At 41.1% G+C, this 15,505-nt stretch overlaps 1 protein-coding gene across 2 annotated transcripts in view; it reads left to right on the forward strand.

The window, feature by feature from the left end:
* The window catches only part of LOC126470153 (plastin-2), a 237,643-nt gene that overhangs the window by 157,054 nt on the left and 65,084 nt on the right, over positions 1-15,505 (forward strand). For both annotated transcript variants that reach the window (XM_050097772.1, XM_050097771.1), the window contains exon 7: positions 967-1,180. In XM_050097772.1, the coding sequence (XP_049953729.1) occupies positions 967-1,180 (214 nt within the window). The remainder of the gene's footprint in view (positions 1-966; positions 1,181-15,505) is intronic.

Raw genomic sequence — 15,505 nt, forward strand, 5'->3', positions numbered from 1 at the left:
AGGGGGCAACACTCAGTCACTGGGAATCTTGAAATAAACATCCTGGTTCATGTTAGTAGTAACCTGATGGTTTGGGCCAAAATAATGCTATGAAAAACATCCCAGTCACAGAATTATCTGTAGCTTAAACTTGAACCTCAACACATTGCAAGTTAGATGGGTCATTGGGCTGTTAGCTCACGTGACCCCATGATTGAATGAAAAAGGGACAAATTGTGACTCTTCAGGCAACATTAAATGGCTCATTCAGCTGCTGTCCAGTTGGCATTGCTTTGCTCATTGAAAACATGCCGATGTATATGTTGGTGTTGGCGATGACATGTTGCGAGGTACCATACTCCAGATGCCTATTGCATGGGGTTACTTTCACGGTGTTCACTTGGAAACTGGATGAGATGGATCTACATTCACTGACACTGCCATTTATGGTCAGGTTGAAACCAACTTTCATGGATGAAATATGACACTTGTCTCTGATCCGTGTTGGGTAGGATATTTTTATGGCCACTCTTCTCAAACCATGTTATAAAGAATCTGCAAAGAATGTGATGCATATGTGGGGAGGTGGCTGTGTGGAACATTATATGCCCATGTCCATGCCCATTCCCATGCCCACATTCATTCACCAATAAATCGTGAAGCTTCATTTGTGTTATGGTCATGGGAATATCCAAACACAACAGCTCATTTCTGCCATTGTGTCATGTCTCCATGTAGAATGTCTTTCTGTGGTGATTCCATAAAATAAACTGGTGCGCACACACGCGCACTCTCACACACACACACACACACACACACACACACACACACACACACCTACTTCACTGCCATGACTTAAATCACCAGTAGAGGGCCACATGAACACCTGTTATGAGAGCTGCATTATCTACATTTCTCCCAAGTGATCAGTATGTAATTTTAAGGGGGTGGCTACATTGAATGTAATTGAATTGATTTTTGTTACAGGAGCCAGATCTTCTGCGACGTGCAGAAATAATGCTCCAGCAAGCTGGGAAACTGGGTTGTCGTAGTTTTGTCACACCGAGTGATGTGACTAATGGAATTTACAAACTTAACCTTGCATTTGTTGCCAACTTGTTCAATAACCATCCCGGTCTTGATCGCCCTGAAGGTGAAATTGAAGGATTAGAGAATATTGAAGAAACCAGGGAAGAGAAAAGTAAGTATTTTTGAGTCATATGAAGTTATGAAAGACTTCTGACTTTTCAGCTCCCAAAAGATTAATTGGAGAATTGCTGATACAATAGGGATTAAGAGTTGTTTAACTAAAAGCTTGAGGAAAATGACAATGAGCAATAGATTAAACCTCGAGGTTAAACATTTACTGTTGAATTCACAAAAGTAGTGATACTTTGTAGAAAAAATATTCTACTCTGTGTTTGCCTAATGGCCATGCAGGTTTGCTAATAATCAGGAAGTGCAGCATGCTTAGATTCCTTCTTACAATGTGATGCATATGTGTGGAGGTGGCTGTGTGGATCCTTACGCATCTGTGCCCGTGCGCCCCCTTGCCCGTAACACTGGGGCACACATGGGAAGGTGCTGCTTCTAACATTGGAAAAAAATAATGTGTACTGCTGGTCACTGAAACTGCAGTACCAAGAAGGTGGCACATAACAAATGTCAAATTGGCATGAGAGGTGTGCTACGTGCTCAGATATCCAGATCAGTGGTTCAGTGCAGCCATACAGAGTACATAGGAGTAAAGACATCTACATTCTGTATATAAGGAAAAATTACGCGATGAGTATCTTATTCAGAAATAAATGTGCAATTTTGTTTCCTTGCGAGATCATGTCGTCATGCCTTCATGTAAGAAGGGAAGATCCTACCAGCTCATGTTGAAATTTTACAGCGGCAGGATAGTGACTCTTTTGTTCATTTGACTGTGGATGACCGTACAGCCATGTCATGTACCTTGAACTAGGTAATGGGCTTGTTTGCAGAAAGGCAAGTATCCGCGTGGACTGTATGACTATTGAAACACCACGGTTAACATGGCAGCCATTGATGTGCCTTCTCTTCGTGAAGCAGCAGAGAGGTATGCTCACATTGGTACTACTGAATACAACATTGGGCACAGGAATGACAACATTTCATCTTTCCAGATGATTCCCAATTTTGTGTATATTGCTATGGATGTATTCATGTATGGATGCTTTGAGGAGAACAAATGTGGCCAGTTTGCATTTGTCAGTGTCATGCAGGACAAACATGCGTTGTAATGGTATGAGGTTCCATTGGGTGCATAATATCACCTTTGGACAGCAGTCATTAAATTTATGATGCATTAAGGTATATCTGTACCTGTGCCCTATCTTTGATGTCACTGTGAAGTTATCTTCCAACAGTAGAATGCAACAATGTGTGTTGCCCATGGTGCCCTAAACTGTCTCAATATAGAGGGAGGTACTGTTGGCCTGTCAATCATGTTCTCCTGATCTTTCACACATTGAATGCATCTGTTCGTGGACTGCTGAGAGGCTAGCATACCACCACTCACCAGCTACTAGGATTGATTAACTCCACGTCAGAGTTGGTTTCTTAACTGTTGCGCAATTTAGGAAACCGTGTGTTGGGGAGAGGGGAGAATATAAATACTGTGGATTGTGAAGCATCAGTTAATTCAATTACATTATGTTATGAAGCCTGCTCTGTAGCTGAGTTGGCCTTCCGACAGCTAGGTGGTAATCATTGGTTTGGATCTACACTCATTAGATGCTGTACATTGAAGTTGGTATGTGGTGTAACATGACTTTCATGAGGTAAGAAATGTCACTGACAGGGTTGCGATAAGAGTAGATGTGAAAGACAGATCTTGTAAATAGGTGTTTTATAGCAAAATGACCCAAGATGGTTGGAAGTTCATAGCAGTATTAGATTCCTGGGTGGTATTCAGTGTTTACTGGGGGTGCCCATTCGAAGCTGCTCAACAACTGTGTGCAACCACCCTCAGGGGCTCAGCATTTGTTTTTTGGATACAGGATTGGAGACCCCGGGGTTCCTGAGCTGGGGACTGATGAGTACTACCATTCCTCTTTCCCTGTAAACTCTGGGCATGTTTCAGCCACCACTGTATGGCACAGCAGTGGAACGTTGTGTGCCACAGGGTATGGAGATTTTTGTTTGACCACTGAGATCCCAAGGATAGTAAAAACCTCTGAAGAAAACCCTCTCAATCTTGAGGGTAGCTGCTTGCCAGTGAGATACATGGTTGTTGAGATGAAACAGTCATTAGTGGGCAACCTCTAGGGAAACTACTGCACCTTATTTTTATTAACTTACTCAGGCAGTGGGACTCTTGAGTGGATCCTGAGTGGAGCTGCTTGTGGGACCAACATGAAACCCTCAAACTCGGACTTAGCAACTCCAAGTGTGATGGGTCTGCTGCTTGGGAGTACTCACATCCACTCATCCAAGACAATTCGGGACGCTGGGCCTCCTGATAATTAAATCGTGTTTAGTAACGGGGCTCTTGGAGTCAAATCCAAATGTGTTTGTAGTGATCAAGGGGAGATAGGGTGTCTTTCAGTGTCTCCCTGTCTGTATCCATGAACACTTAGAATTGCTTGCTTGTACCTTAGTCTATTAAGCAGTTACGAAATCATTCCTTATTATTTGAGACTAAAAGGGCAAAGCAGATGAAACTACCCATGAAGTCACAAAAATTGGGTTACTGTGTCATAACTATTGAGTTACAAAACTCCCTCTACTCAAACAAGGGTATGGTTATGTGCCATGATATTATGGACATCAACACTGCAGAACTTGAACCAGAATGGACATTTCAGAGGGTTAGTGGATGTGGAGCAGAGGATGCAAAGGAATAATGCAGAAATTGAGAAGACCACTGCCTTCGTGACCTTCAGTTCTCCAACACTACCTGAACATGTCTTGGCAGGTTTCCTCCGATAGTAAGGCATTACATACTTAACCGTATGCAGTGCTACAAATTTCAGCATTGTGGCAGTGTGATGCTGGATTGTGGAGGTGAAGTGATCTGTGGGAAGTGTGGAAGGACACCCCATAAAGCTGAGACTGAATACCTGTTTCCATAACTCCGCATAAACTGTTCTGCACCCAGTCTGTAGCTGAGAATGCCTTGTTCTTGCTGCAAAATGCAAAATTCAGGAAATACGTGAACAAGCTATACCCTGCACAGAAGTTGAAAGAGAATATAAGATGACAAAAACCCGTTGTTGCCACTTCATATGATTCCGTGTTGCAGAAACCTGTCCCCAAGTTAGATGCCTCAATGCAAATGCTGTCCAGTCTACAGTTATCCACCACCAGCACCTGTACTTGTTCCTGTACATGTCAAAGCAAAGTGAGTAAACACATAGCTATCCAGGCAGCTTAGTCAGAAGATGCTAGCAACATTTTTTTGCAGTTAGCATTGAGAGGGTACGCCAAAAGCAGCAGAGTGCCTATCAGACCAGCTGTGTGGCTGGATTGAAGAGTTTTTAGCAAACAGAACACAGCATGTTGTTATCAATGGAGAGACGTCTACAGACGTTAAAGTAACCTCTGGCGTGCCACAGGGGAGTGTTATGGGACCATTGCTTTTCACAATATATATAAATGACCTAGTAGATAGTGTCGGAAGTTCCATGCAGCTTTTCACGGATGATGCTGTAGTATACAGAGAAGTTGTAGCATTAGAAAATTGTAGCGAAATGCAGGAAGATCTGCAGCGGATAGGCACTTGGTGCAGGGAGTGGCAACTGTCCCTTAACATAGACAAATGTAATGTATTGTGAATACATAGAAAGAAGGATCCTTTATTGTATGATTATATGATAGTGGAACAAACACTGGTAGCAGTTACTTCTGTAAAATATCTGGGAGTATGCGTGCGGAACGATTTGAAGTGGAATGATCATATAAAATTAATTGTTGGTAAGGCGGGTATCAGGTTGAGATTCATTGGGAGAGTGCTTAGAAAATGTAGTCCATCAACAAAGGAGGTGGCTTACAAAACACTCGTTTGACCTATACTTGAGTATTGCTCATCAGTGTGGGATCCATACCAGATCGCTTTGACGGGGGAGATAGAGAAGATCCATAGAAGAGCGGCGCGTTTCGTCACAGGGTTATTTGGTAACCGTGATAGCGTTACGGAGATGTTTAATAAACTCAAGTGGCAGACTCTGCAAGAGAGGCGCTCTGCATCGCGGTGTAGCTTGCTCACCAGGTTTCGAGAGGGTGCGTTTCTGGATGAGGTATAGAATATATTGCTTCCCCCTACTTATACCTCCCGAGGAGATCACGAATGTAAAATTAGAGAGATTAGAGCGCGCACGGAGGCTTTCAGACAGTCGTTCTTCCCGCGAACCATACGCGACTGGAACAGGAAAGGGAGGTAATGACAGTGGCACGTAAGGTGCCCTCAGCCACACACCGTTGAGTGGCTTGCGGAGTATAAATGTAAATGTAGATGTAGATGTAGATGTAGAACACCCCCCGTCTCCATCATCTCTGAAGGGAAAGGGACTAGGGAAATGGTCGCAACATTCAGGTCAAAATCTGTCCTGGGTGCCATCAGATGTCATTCCGGCACATCTGGCTGATGACAACATTATGGACTTTGGTGTCTTGTCACTGGACCTGGACAGACCCTCCACTCACCCTCTTTCCAGAAGTGCTTCACCACCCTGGTGTAAGGATAGGAGTAAATGAAAACCACACTGCTGAAATAGCTCTCATAATCAAGTGGAATACTAACGGGTACAGGAATCTTCTGTAGGACTTGAACTCCTTATACAGGATGGATCTTCTTGCCCCTCTCTTAAAGAGAGACATTTTAAATGGGCTGATGCACCAGTACTTGGAGGCTGTCACCTCTACAGAAAAGATGACCTTACCGGTGACAGGGCAGAAGGAGGGGTAGCAGTGTTCATCAAGGACATAGTCAACTTCTGACCCTTGCCCTTCACCACAAAACAGCAAGCTTTCGCTGCTCGGAGAATGGCCCGTGTTGCTGTCACGGTGTGCTCTGCATACATACCATCCCACAAGACCATTGCAGTGGTGTCATCATGCACATTCTTGTTGAACTACCCCATCCCTTTCTCCTTTTAGGGGACTTCAGTGCACACAGTGCTGCCTGATGGAGCATGTCCCGAAAGGAAGCATTAGAGATAGCTGTTCAGAAAGGCTAACTTGTTGCTTTACAGTTGGCTGTTTTTGAGCAATGTGACAGCATTCAGGATAGGATGGGTAATGTTACAGCCATGATCCACCATGCCACAGATGCATCCATCCCAAAGTCAGTGGGAACACCTAGGCAGCAGCCTGTTCCGTAGTGAAAAATGAGTGTCATTCTGTGATCAGGGTCGGGAGGGTGACTATAAGCAGATTCAATCAGTGCCCTATAGATGCGAAACTTGCAACCTTGTGGATGGTGTGCACAAAGGAAGGGAGAATAATTTGATAGAGTAAGCAGAGGTCTTGGTAAGATTTTCTGAAATCCATTAATAGGTCAACAACCACAAGTGAAGTATAGGAAACCATCAGGAGGATCCCCATGCAGATATCAGGACTGCTGACAACAGCTGCATGAGAGCATGGGTGTCTCATAACATCACTGAGGATCATTGCTTAGACATTGGCTCCATCATCTCAGACCACCATGGCCAGCTCTAGCTAGGGTCCAGCTTTCATCATTATTTGAAACACAGGAGAGGCTTGACTAAGATTTCCGTTCCACCAGCATGGAGGGATACAACCAGTCTCTGTCTCTCTGTGTGGGGCTTGGATTCTGCATTGCCAGTAGCTCATGATACTATACCCAGTCATGACATGATAATATACAGCATGTTTAAACAGTTGGACTTGGAGGTGGAGGAGGTCCTCCTTCAGCTGTCCACTGAAATTTAATGACAGGAGACTTCCCCAACTGGTGGAAAGAATTTATTTTGATCACAGTTTTAAAAATGGATCAGACTAACTGTAGCATTAGTCTGATAAGCTGTGTAAAGACATTGGAGCATATGGTCAACTGGTGCCTATTGTGGGTTCTGGAAACCAGGTCCTTACTAAGTCGCTGCCAGTGTGCATTGAGGATGTATCACTCAACATTCGGTAACCTGACTGCTTTTCTTAATAAGAAACACCTTGTTTGATGTCTTCTTTGAATTGGGAAAGGCCTAGGATACTACACTGATCAGGCAGAACATTATGACCACCTATTAATAGCCAGTACGTCCACCTTTGGTACAGATAACAGTAGCGACACATCATGGCATGGAAGCAGTAAGGCAGTAATAGGTCACTGGAGGGAGTGGGCACCACATCTGCATACAAGTCACCTAATTGCCGTATATTCTGGGGAGGGGGTGATGAGCTGCGATGCCACGTTCAATCACATCCTAGATATGTTAGATTGGGTTCAGATCTGGTGAGTTGGGGAGCCAGAACATAAATTGGAACTCACCACAGTGTTCCTCAAACCACTAAGTCACACTCCTGGCCTTGTGACATGGCACATTATCTTGTTCAAAAATGCCACTGTTGTTGGGAAACATGATCATCATCAAGGGGTGTATGTGGCCTTAAACCAGTGTATGATACTCAATGGCCATCATTGTACCTTGCACGAGCTTCATTGGACCCATGGATGCCCACATGAATGAATGTTCCCAAGAGCATAATGGAGCTGCCACCAACTTGTCACTGCCCAGCAGTACAGATGTCAAGGAACTGTTGCTCTGGAAGACGATGGATTCAGACTGTCCCATGCCAATGGTCACATGCCCCTTTCAGTAATAGGAGCTGATGGGGTGTTCAGGTTGGTGCACACATGGGTCCGTCGGCTGCGGAGGCCCATTGTTAGGAGTGTTCGGTTCACTGTGTTCACACACCCTTATACTCCGCCCAGCATTAAACTTGATATTACGAGGGTTGTTTTTTAAGTAAGGGCCGTTCGCGTGTATAGTCCCGTAGTCCGCGTGGACGCCGCAACAAGCCACCGCGCCACTTGCTGGCATCCTTCCCGTTCACACTGATGCAAGTTGCAGCTCTGTAGCTGACATGTACGCATCGCTGTGCTACTTTATAATGTTTACGATTATTGAATCGCCCGCCGCGTGTGAGATACGGCCAGTGATACGTTTCTTGACCGCGAGAAGCCTATCAGCTGCAGAAATTCATCGTCAGTTAACAGAAGTTTATGGCTTGAATGCAATGAGTGAAGGTAAAGTGCGTCAATGGGTTAGAGTGTTTAAAAATGGCCGTCAAAACGCCCATGACAAAGAGCTCTCAGCCCGGCCCTCTGTGATCACTGATGATTTGGTGGCTGCAGTCGAAACAAAGATTCGTGAGGACAGAAGATTCACAATTTCCACTCTTTCTTTGGAATTTCCACACGTTTCAAGATCGGTTTTGTACAAAATTGTGTCTGAAAACCTAAACTTTAAGAAACTGTGTTCTCAGTGGGTACCCAGACTCCTCACAGAGGACCACAAAGGGAAGAGATTTGCCACTTCATTGGACTTTTTGATTCATTACAAGGAAGAAGGGGATGACATGTTGAGTCAAATTGTCACTGGAGATGAAACACGGGTATCCCATATCACTCCCAAAAGCAAGCGACAATCGATGGAATGGCGACACACAACCTCACCTGTCAAGGTCAAAGCCAAACAGACGCTGTCAAAGCGCAAGATTATGGCAACTGTGTTCTGGGACTGGCGCAGTGTTTTGCTAGTGGACTTTATGCCACGAGGAACGACAATCAACTCAGATGCCTACTGTGCAACTCTAAAGAAGCTCCGCAGAGCAGTTCAAAACAAAAGGCGCGGCATGCTGACAAAAGGAGTTTTGCTCCTGCACGATAACGCTAGGCTTCACACCTCTCAAAAGACTCGGGATTTGATTGATTCTTCTGGGAAGTTTTGGACCATGCACCATACAGCCCCGACCTTGCTCCTAGCGATTTTCACCTTTTCCGGTACCTGAAACACCATCTTGGCGGGCAGCGCTTCAATGACGACGATGAAGTGAAAACGGCCGTGAAGTCTTGGCTGTCGGAGCAGGTGGCCGAATATTTTGAAGAGGGAATTAAAAACTTAGTTGTACGGTATGACAAGTGCTTAAATAAACAAGGCAACTATGTAGAAAAATAGGTAAAAGTGTGTAGAATCAGAAAATAAGTTTTTTTACAAAAGTATTTGTATCTTTTTAAAAAAATAAAAATGGCCCTTACTTAAAAAACAACCCTCGTAGTTCCACTACAGCTTGCCACTTATCCTGTTTTACCAGTGTGCCCTGCCTACAATGTCCGACATCGGTAATGAGAGGTGGCCACCCAACCCCATGATTTCTGAACATGATTTAATCTTGGTTTTGCCACATGTTGAAGACACCACAGTTCTCGTCAAGCACCTGACAAGTCCTGCAGTTTCCGAAATGCTTGTGCTGACGCTCTGGGCCATCATCTGACCTCAGTCAAACTCAGATTGCGCACCTTCCCCATTCTACACACAGACAGCACACTCATTGATGATACATGAACTATGCATCTGTCTGACTAGCAGTCATTCCTGCTATCATGTGGACAGGCTTGTATCGATAGTAGGTTGGTGGCCGTAATGTTCTGGCTGATCAGTGTATGTTGTTTTAGTTCTATTATCAGTGGGGGGTTCAATGGATATCTACCCACTTTCATACAGTCCTTCCTCTGTCAGGTATTTTAGATACAAGGTTGGGAGTGTCCTGTCTATTTTAAGCAGGAGAATGAAGTCCGTCAGGGGAATGTTCAGATTGTCAGGGTATGTGCCATTGCAATCAACAGTATTAAATCTGCAGTATGACGTCTGGTACTGTTTCTTGTTTGTGGATAATTTCTCAGTCTTCTGTGCATCCTCCAACCTTGCAACGGCTACTCAGCAATTGCATTTGGCAATCAGGTGGTTGGAGGAATGGGTAAACACCACAGGTTTTAAATTCTCTTTGGAGAAAACTGTTTGCATTGATTTTAATTGTGCCCTCTCTTTTTTTTAAAGTACCCATTTTAAAAACTGGGGATGCTGTTCTCACTCCTAAGGAAAAGGTGAAATACCTGGGCCTCACCTTTGATGAGCAGCTAATGTGGCTGCTAAGCCTTATGAACTAAAACTGGTATTTCTCAAGGCTGTAAATGTTCTTAAATATCTCAGTCGTAGATCTTGAGAGTCAACAGGTCATGCCTGCACAAACTGTATAGGGACATTGTGCTAGGCCAGGTTTATTTATCAGCAAGGCCTGGACTTAATACACGAGTCTAGTTGCTAGCCTGTGTGCAGAGGTTGCTGAGCATCTGCTGTATATTTGACATCTTTGCATTGTGGTACACGAAGCTTACAAGGCTTTGTCCATTCCGAAATTGCTAGCTTCTATCTTGGTTGCACAGCCACCACTGCAATGGCTGTTCAGTCACCGTCCATAGGCAACTAGGCCGTTAAGGATCCATGTGATGGAGAGCTGTGAATTACTGCAGGTGGGGGCATTTTGAGGTCCAGAGCCAGGGATGGAATAAGGGAGCCACCTGGAAGCTAAAGGGGCCCAGGTTACTTTTCAAATTGACTGCTGACAGGAAGAATTCTACTGCAGATTATTTTTTTTTAATTAAATTTAACGAGATTTTACATCGCCAGGTGGACCAGCCTGGTTTGATTACTGTTTACGTGAATGGGTCTAAGTAAGGGGATTTAATTGGCCTGTTTGTCACATTCCCTGACATTTTCCTCAGGATAGGGCTAGCAGGATGTCGTCGTCGTCGTCGTCGTCGTCATGTGTGCAACCGGGACCATGTGTGTGGATAAGGGCGTGTGTGGACATGTATTTATTGTTCTGACAGTATGGCTACTGTTTTACAGAGAACATGTTATTTCAAGTTGCTTTCTCCTTTTTTTAAAAAAAAAAAAGTTCTGCACACAAAAATGCACCTTTAGTGTCAACAGCCAGACAATGTGAACCACTGGTGTCGACACAATTCATCGCATTGATTGCAGGGCCATTGGAAAGTAAGTTCTGTTGAAATGTTTTGGTCACTGTGTGTTTCTTTTTTGAATCTAGGTCTAAGGTAATAAAGCAGGATCCATTTCAGATTACATGTAACCGTTCAAACACTTAAAAATAAGGAAATTGTTCTCATACATACGTTACCTGTAACCAGATAACTAAAAAAACTAGGTCAGTGATTTAGGTCAGTTGGAGGCATACATGAGGAGGAAAGCTATCTCTAACTGGTTCAGTGGCCAAGTGGCACAAAGCCTGCATTGGAATTAGTCAATTGTCTGTGCATGTGATTCTGAGTCACACTTTTTGCAATATTTCTGTACTATTTTGCAGGAGTGTGAAAGTGCAAAACTGATCAATTGTTATTTTACAGGAGTAAATTTTATTGTGAAAAGTGATCGGTATATATGCCTATGAAATTAGGTAACTAGCAATGAGAGTGGATTCAAGTTACACTTCTGTAATTGTTTTCCTCATTGGCAAGAATAGCAACTGAGAGGAAAACCTGTATATATTGTTTAACATAAAATAAATGTACTAGTGAACAACTTAGAAATTGCTCAGTGTAAGTTACTTGGTGCAAATTCCATGGTTTTTTGTTCCATTTTTTCTGGTATTCTTACAAAATACATTCTGATTTTGTAGGGAAGATGAAGATGATAACATGAACAAATGTGTCCAGCACTGTGGCTCTGAACCACAGGGTTTTCCTGATGGAAGGACTCCACCAGCTGTCAGACACAAGCACAACCACCTACAATCCTTGCTGCTTTTACCCTATTCCATAAACACAACAAGATCACCAGTTCATCTTCAAATACCTAGGTCTATCCCAGAACTTGTACCCTGAGTCAGTCTCTCTCTCTCTCTCTCTCTCTCTCTCTCTCTCTCTCTCTCTCTCACACACACACACACACACACACACACACACACAGGCACTCATATACTTTGTTCATAGAACCCCCCTAACCAAGCACACTAAATGATAGCCATTTTCCGCTTGGTATATGGTGAAAACAGACTTTGTTTGTATGTGTCAAGACATGATTCTTTGTAGATGTTTAGACATGTACCATACATACAGTAGCACAGTGTGACACATTGAATCTGACTAGTACTTACTTACAAGGCTACAGATCTTTATAGCTTCAGCTACATGCTACAATTCTTGCAGCATTTAGAGAAGTGTGTGACAGTTTTGACTACTTTGGTACATGTGGGCTAATACTTTTTGTATCTGAAAAGCATTGTTAGTGGGACTTGTATTAATATTTTTTACTCTTCTATTAATTTGCAATTGCATTCTACATAATTTGTGAAAAATAGCTTCTAGTCAGATAGATAGAGAGATAGATATCACAGTAATAATTGTGTAACATTTTTGGTCACCTTTTGTATTTCTTAAAAAAAGAATAATTTACTTTGTGAGAAGAAATGCATAAAATATAAAGGCAGTCTATACAAATGATCAAACATGTTGTCAAAGTTGATGGGCACATATGCTAATCACTTACATCATTGTTCACAAAAAAATATTTTTCATGTAAAATAAATTTATAAATTTTGTGACAGCTTCCATTCTCTTCCAAAACAGTAAAAAGTATTGTAAAACAAGTGACATGAAACTGCATACACAAGCAACTGACTGTTATCTGAATGTAGACCTCATACCTTGTGGCCATTGTCCTAGTTATAGTTGCCAGAATGTCATTTGGGATGTCTGTAGTGTGTGCTTTGGTGTACAAGAATGAGGAACAGTTAGTGTAAATTTACATGTTAGTTTAGGTATGGTGAAGGTACTTATCCACTGTAATGTTAATTACAGAAACATGACAAGTGTTACATTAAGTAGCAACTGATACAGTTTTCAGAGTGTGTGAATTTATTTGGGACAGCCAGAAGCAGAAACAGTAGCCCAATATAGTGCTTCCTCTTGAAATATGCTCACTATTTTTTTATTTACTTAAATTTGGCATATTTTGTGACAGTACCTTATCCGTGAAATGTTTACAAGGCAATATTTGTCTTGGCTTCAGTTGTCTAGTGGAAGTATGATTCCACAATGCAGTTTCGTCGGCTGCAGAAATGACCTGGTTCAATGCGTTTGCCTCATTTTTGGTGCTTCAAATACCATTTATTTGAATGTGGTTTCTTCTTAAAGTTTATATAAAAAAGTAGTAACATAATTCATTTCGCTTCCAAATTATTATGATGGCGACCTGCACACTGTTCTACCGTCAACACCCACAAAGAGTTCACTGCCGACTGACTACAGCCAAAGAAGACTCCAGCGTCAAAGACATTTTACACAACACACAAGCTTCCACTTGTGATCAGTCTCTTTGATATTCTTCGTCACATTTACTAATAGTAATCAATATGCTGTCACTCTCAAAAATATAAGTAAATTAGCATATAATAAGGCAAATTACAATAAAAAAATTTTGACAAAAAATATAAGAAAACATTTACAATTTGGTATCGACAAATCCGGTAGAAAATAGCACATCTCCCAGATCCATTACAAATGCTCCCCATGGCTTTTGTTGTTATGAACATATACAACAAAATCCCGACCACACTCAGTAATGGATCTGTATTACACAATTAGTACATTAATGATGCAGTCTGATAACCTCTTCCAAATTTGGACTCTTTGAATCTGTGGACTTGTTACTGGCTGTTGTTGCAATGATCCTTCCCCATCAATCTCATACACAAAAAATTCAAGTAAAGAAATTATTTAACATGATAAATATACATACATGAGAAATATTCTAACATACAGCATACAGATTGAAAATAATAGTAAGGTAAAACTCATTTGCTAGAATAAGATATCTACAACCACTTCTTTGGTCACACTGTCCCAACTGGTTCTCATAATTAAATTTTTTTTTCATATTAATGTTAATTTAATTTTGCTTACATATTGTACAATAAAAAATGATACTGGACATATATAGAGTAGTGGTTTTTTTCTATATATTTGCCTTTTATATATTTTTAATTCTGATTTTCTTTTTGAATTTTTTTTCCTTACTCATGTTTTTCTTTTGTTTTGTATATATTTTTTTGCTTATTATTTTCTTTTTTACTCATGTTTTTTTTTATTTTGTATTTTTTTGCAATTATTTATTTACACTTGCCTCTCTACTACAATATTACTACAAGTCACATTCTTGTGAAAAGTACTTTCGCTCCCCACAACATCAGTATAAAGAATAATAAATTGCTCATATATCATGAGGCTTTATCTAAAATTGATTTTGAAACTTGTACCTTTGCATGCATGTCCTCACATGCATGCCTTCACCCACAGGGAAGACTTAGTTTCCAAAAATTAGAAAAAATTCATAAGTGCTCACTATGGAGACTTTTTTTTGTAAAAAAGTAAAATTAAATCTTTCTCTCATTCTTTGTTACAACAGTGTTTTTTCAACAGTTTCAATTAACGTGTGACTTCAAATTATTAGTTTATACATGCAAATATACATACTTGTTCCAGCAAGCATATTCCAGTGGAGGACTTTTGTTTTAGATGATAATAGGTTATTTAAATTTTTGAAAGTATGATTTCTGTTTATATAGTTTCAAAGAGACAACATTCCTCAGACCAAATAATTTCTTTGACTTAGGGTATACCAAACGATAAGCATTAGGGTGTGGATTTTCTATGACTTCAAAAGGCCCAATATAGATATCAAAGAATTTTTTAATTTCTGAAGTTAACATTTTTTATTTTTCATGAGATTTGACCAGAACAAGATCCCCAATTTTGAAAGTGGTTAATTTTACCCTTTTGTTATGTCTTTTATTCCTCTTTTCCCCTTGTTTCCTCATAGTTTCCCTGACAATATCTTCTCTCTCTTGCATAGTTAAAGGTGTACATTTAGGAAATTCAATAAGTTCTGATATAAGATTTGGAGGTCTAATATTAAACATAATCTCATATGGTGAAAATCCTGTGGAACTATGTTGTAGGCTATTCATAATATCTTCAAAATTTCGAATGTGTTCAAACCAGGTTGGATGTTTATGGCTACAATAGGTTCTAAAAAGTCTCCCAGTTTCCCTCATATATCTTTCTGCAGGATTGGTGGATGGAGAATAAACAGATATAAGTATATGCTTCAATTTTGATCTTTCAATAAACTTTTTCCAAATTTTAGAGGTGAACTGTGAACCACTATCTCATAATATAGCTTTTGGTTTACCCACCTGTGCGAAATAATCTCTTTCAATTTTTATTATAATTTCATGGCTAGTAGCTTTTTTCACTGGATATAGTTTAATTAATTTTCAAAATACATCTACCATAACAAATATGTAACAGCGACCACCTTCACTCTTTGGTAACATTCCATATAAGTCCACAGCGATAAGATCTAAAGGTTTTTCCGGAATAATGTTTTGCATCTCTCCACCACATCTTTGATTGCTCACTTTAACTCTCTGACATTTGTCACAGGTTGCCAATTCTTTT

This window comes from Schistocerca serialis, chromosome 3 (assembly GCF_023864345.2).
Source record: "Schistocerca serialis cubense isolate TAMUIC-IGC-003099 chromosome 3, iqSchSeri2.2, whole genome shotgun sequence".
Taxonomy (NCBI): domain Eukaryota; kingdom Metazoa; phylum Arthropoda; class Insecta; order Orthoptera; family Acrididae; genus Schistocerca; species Schistocerca serialis.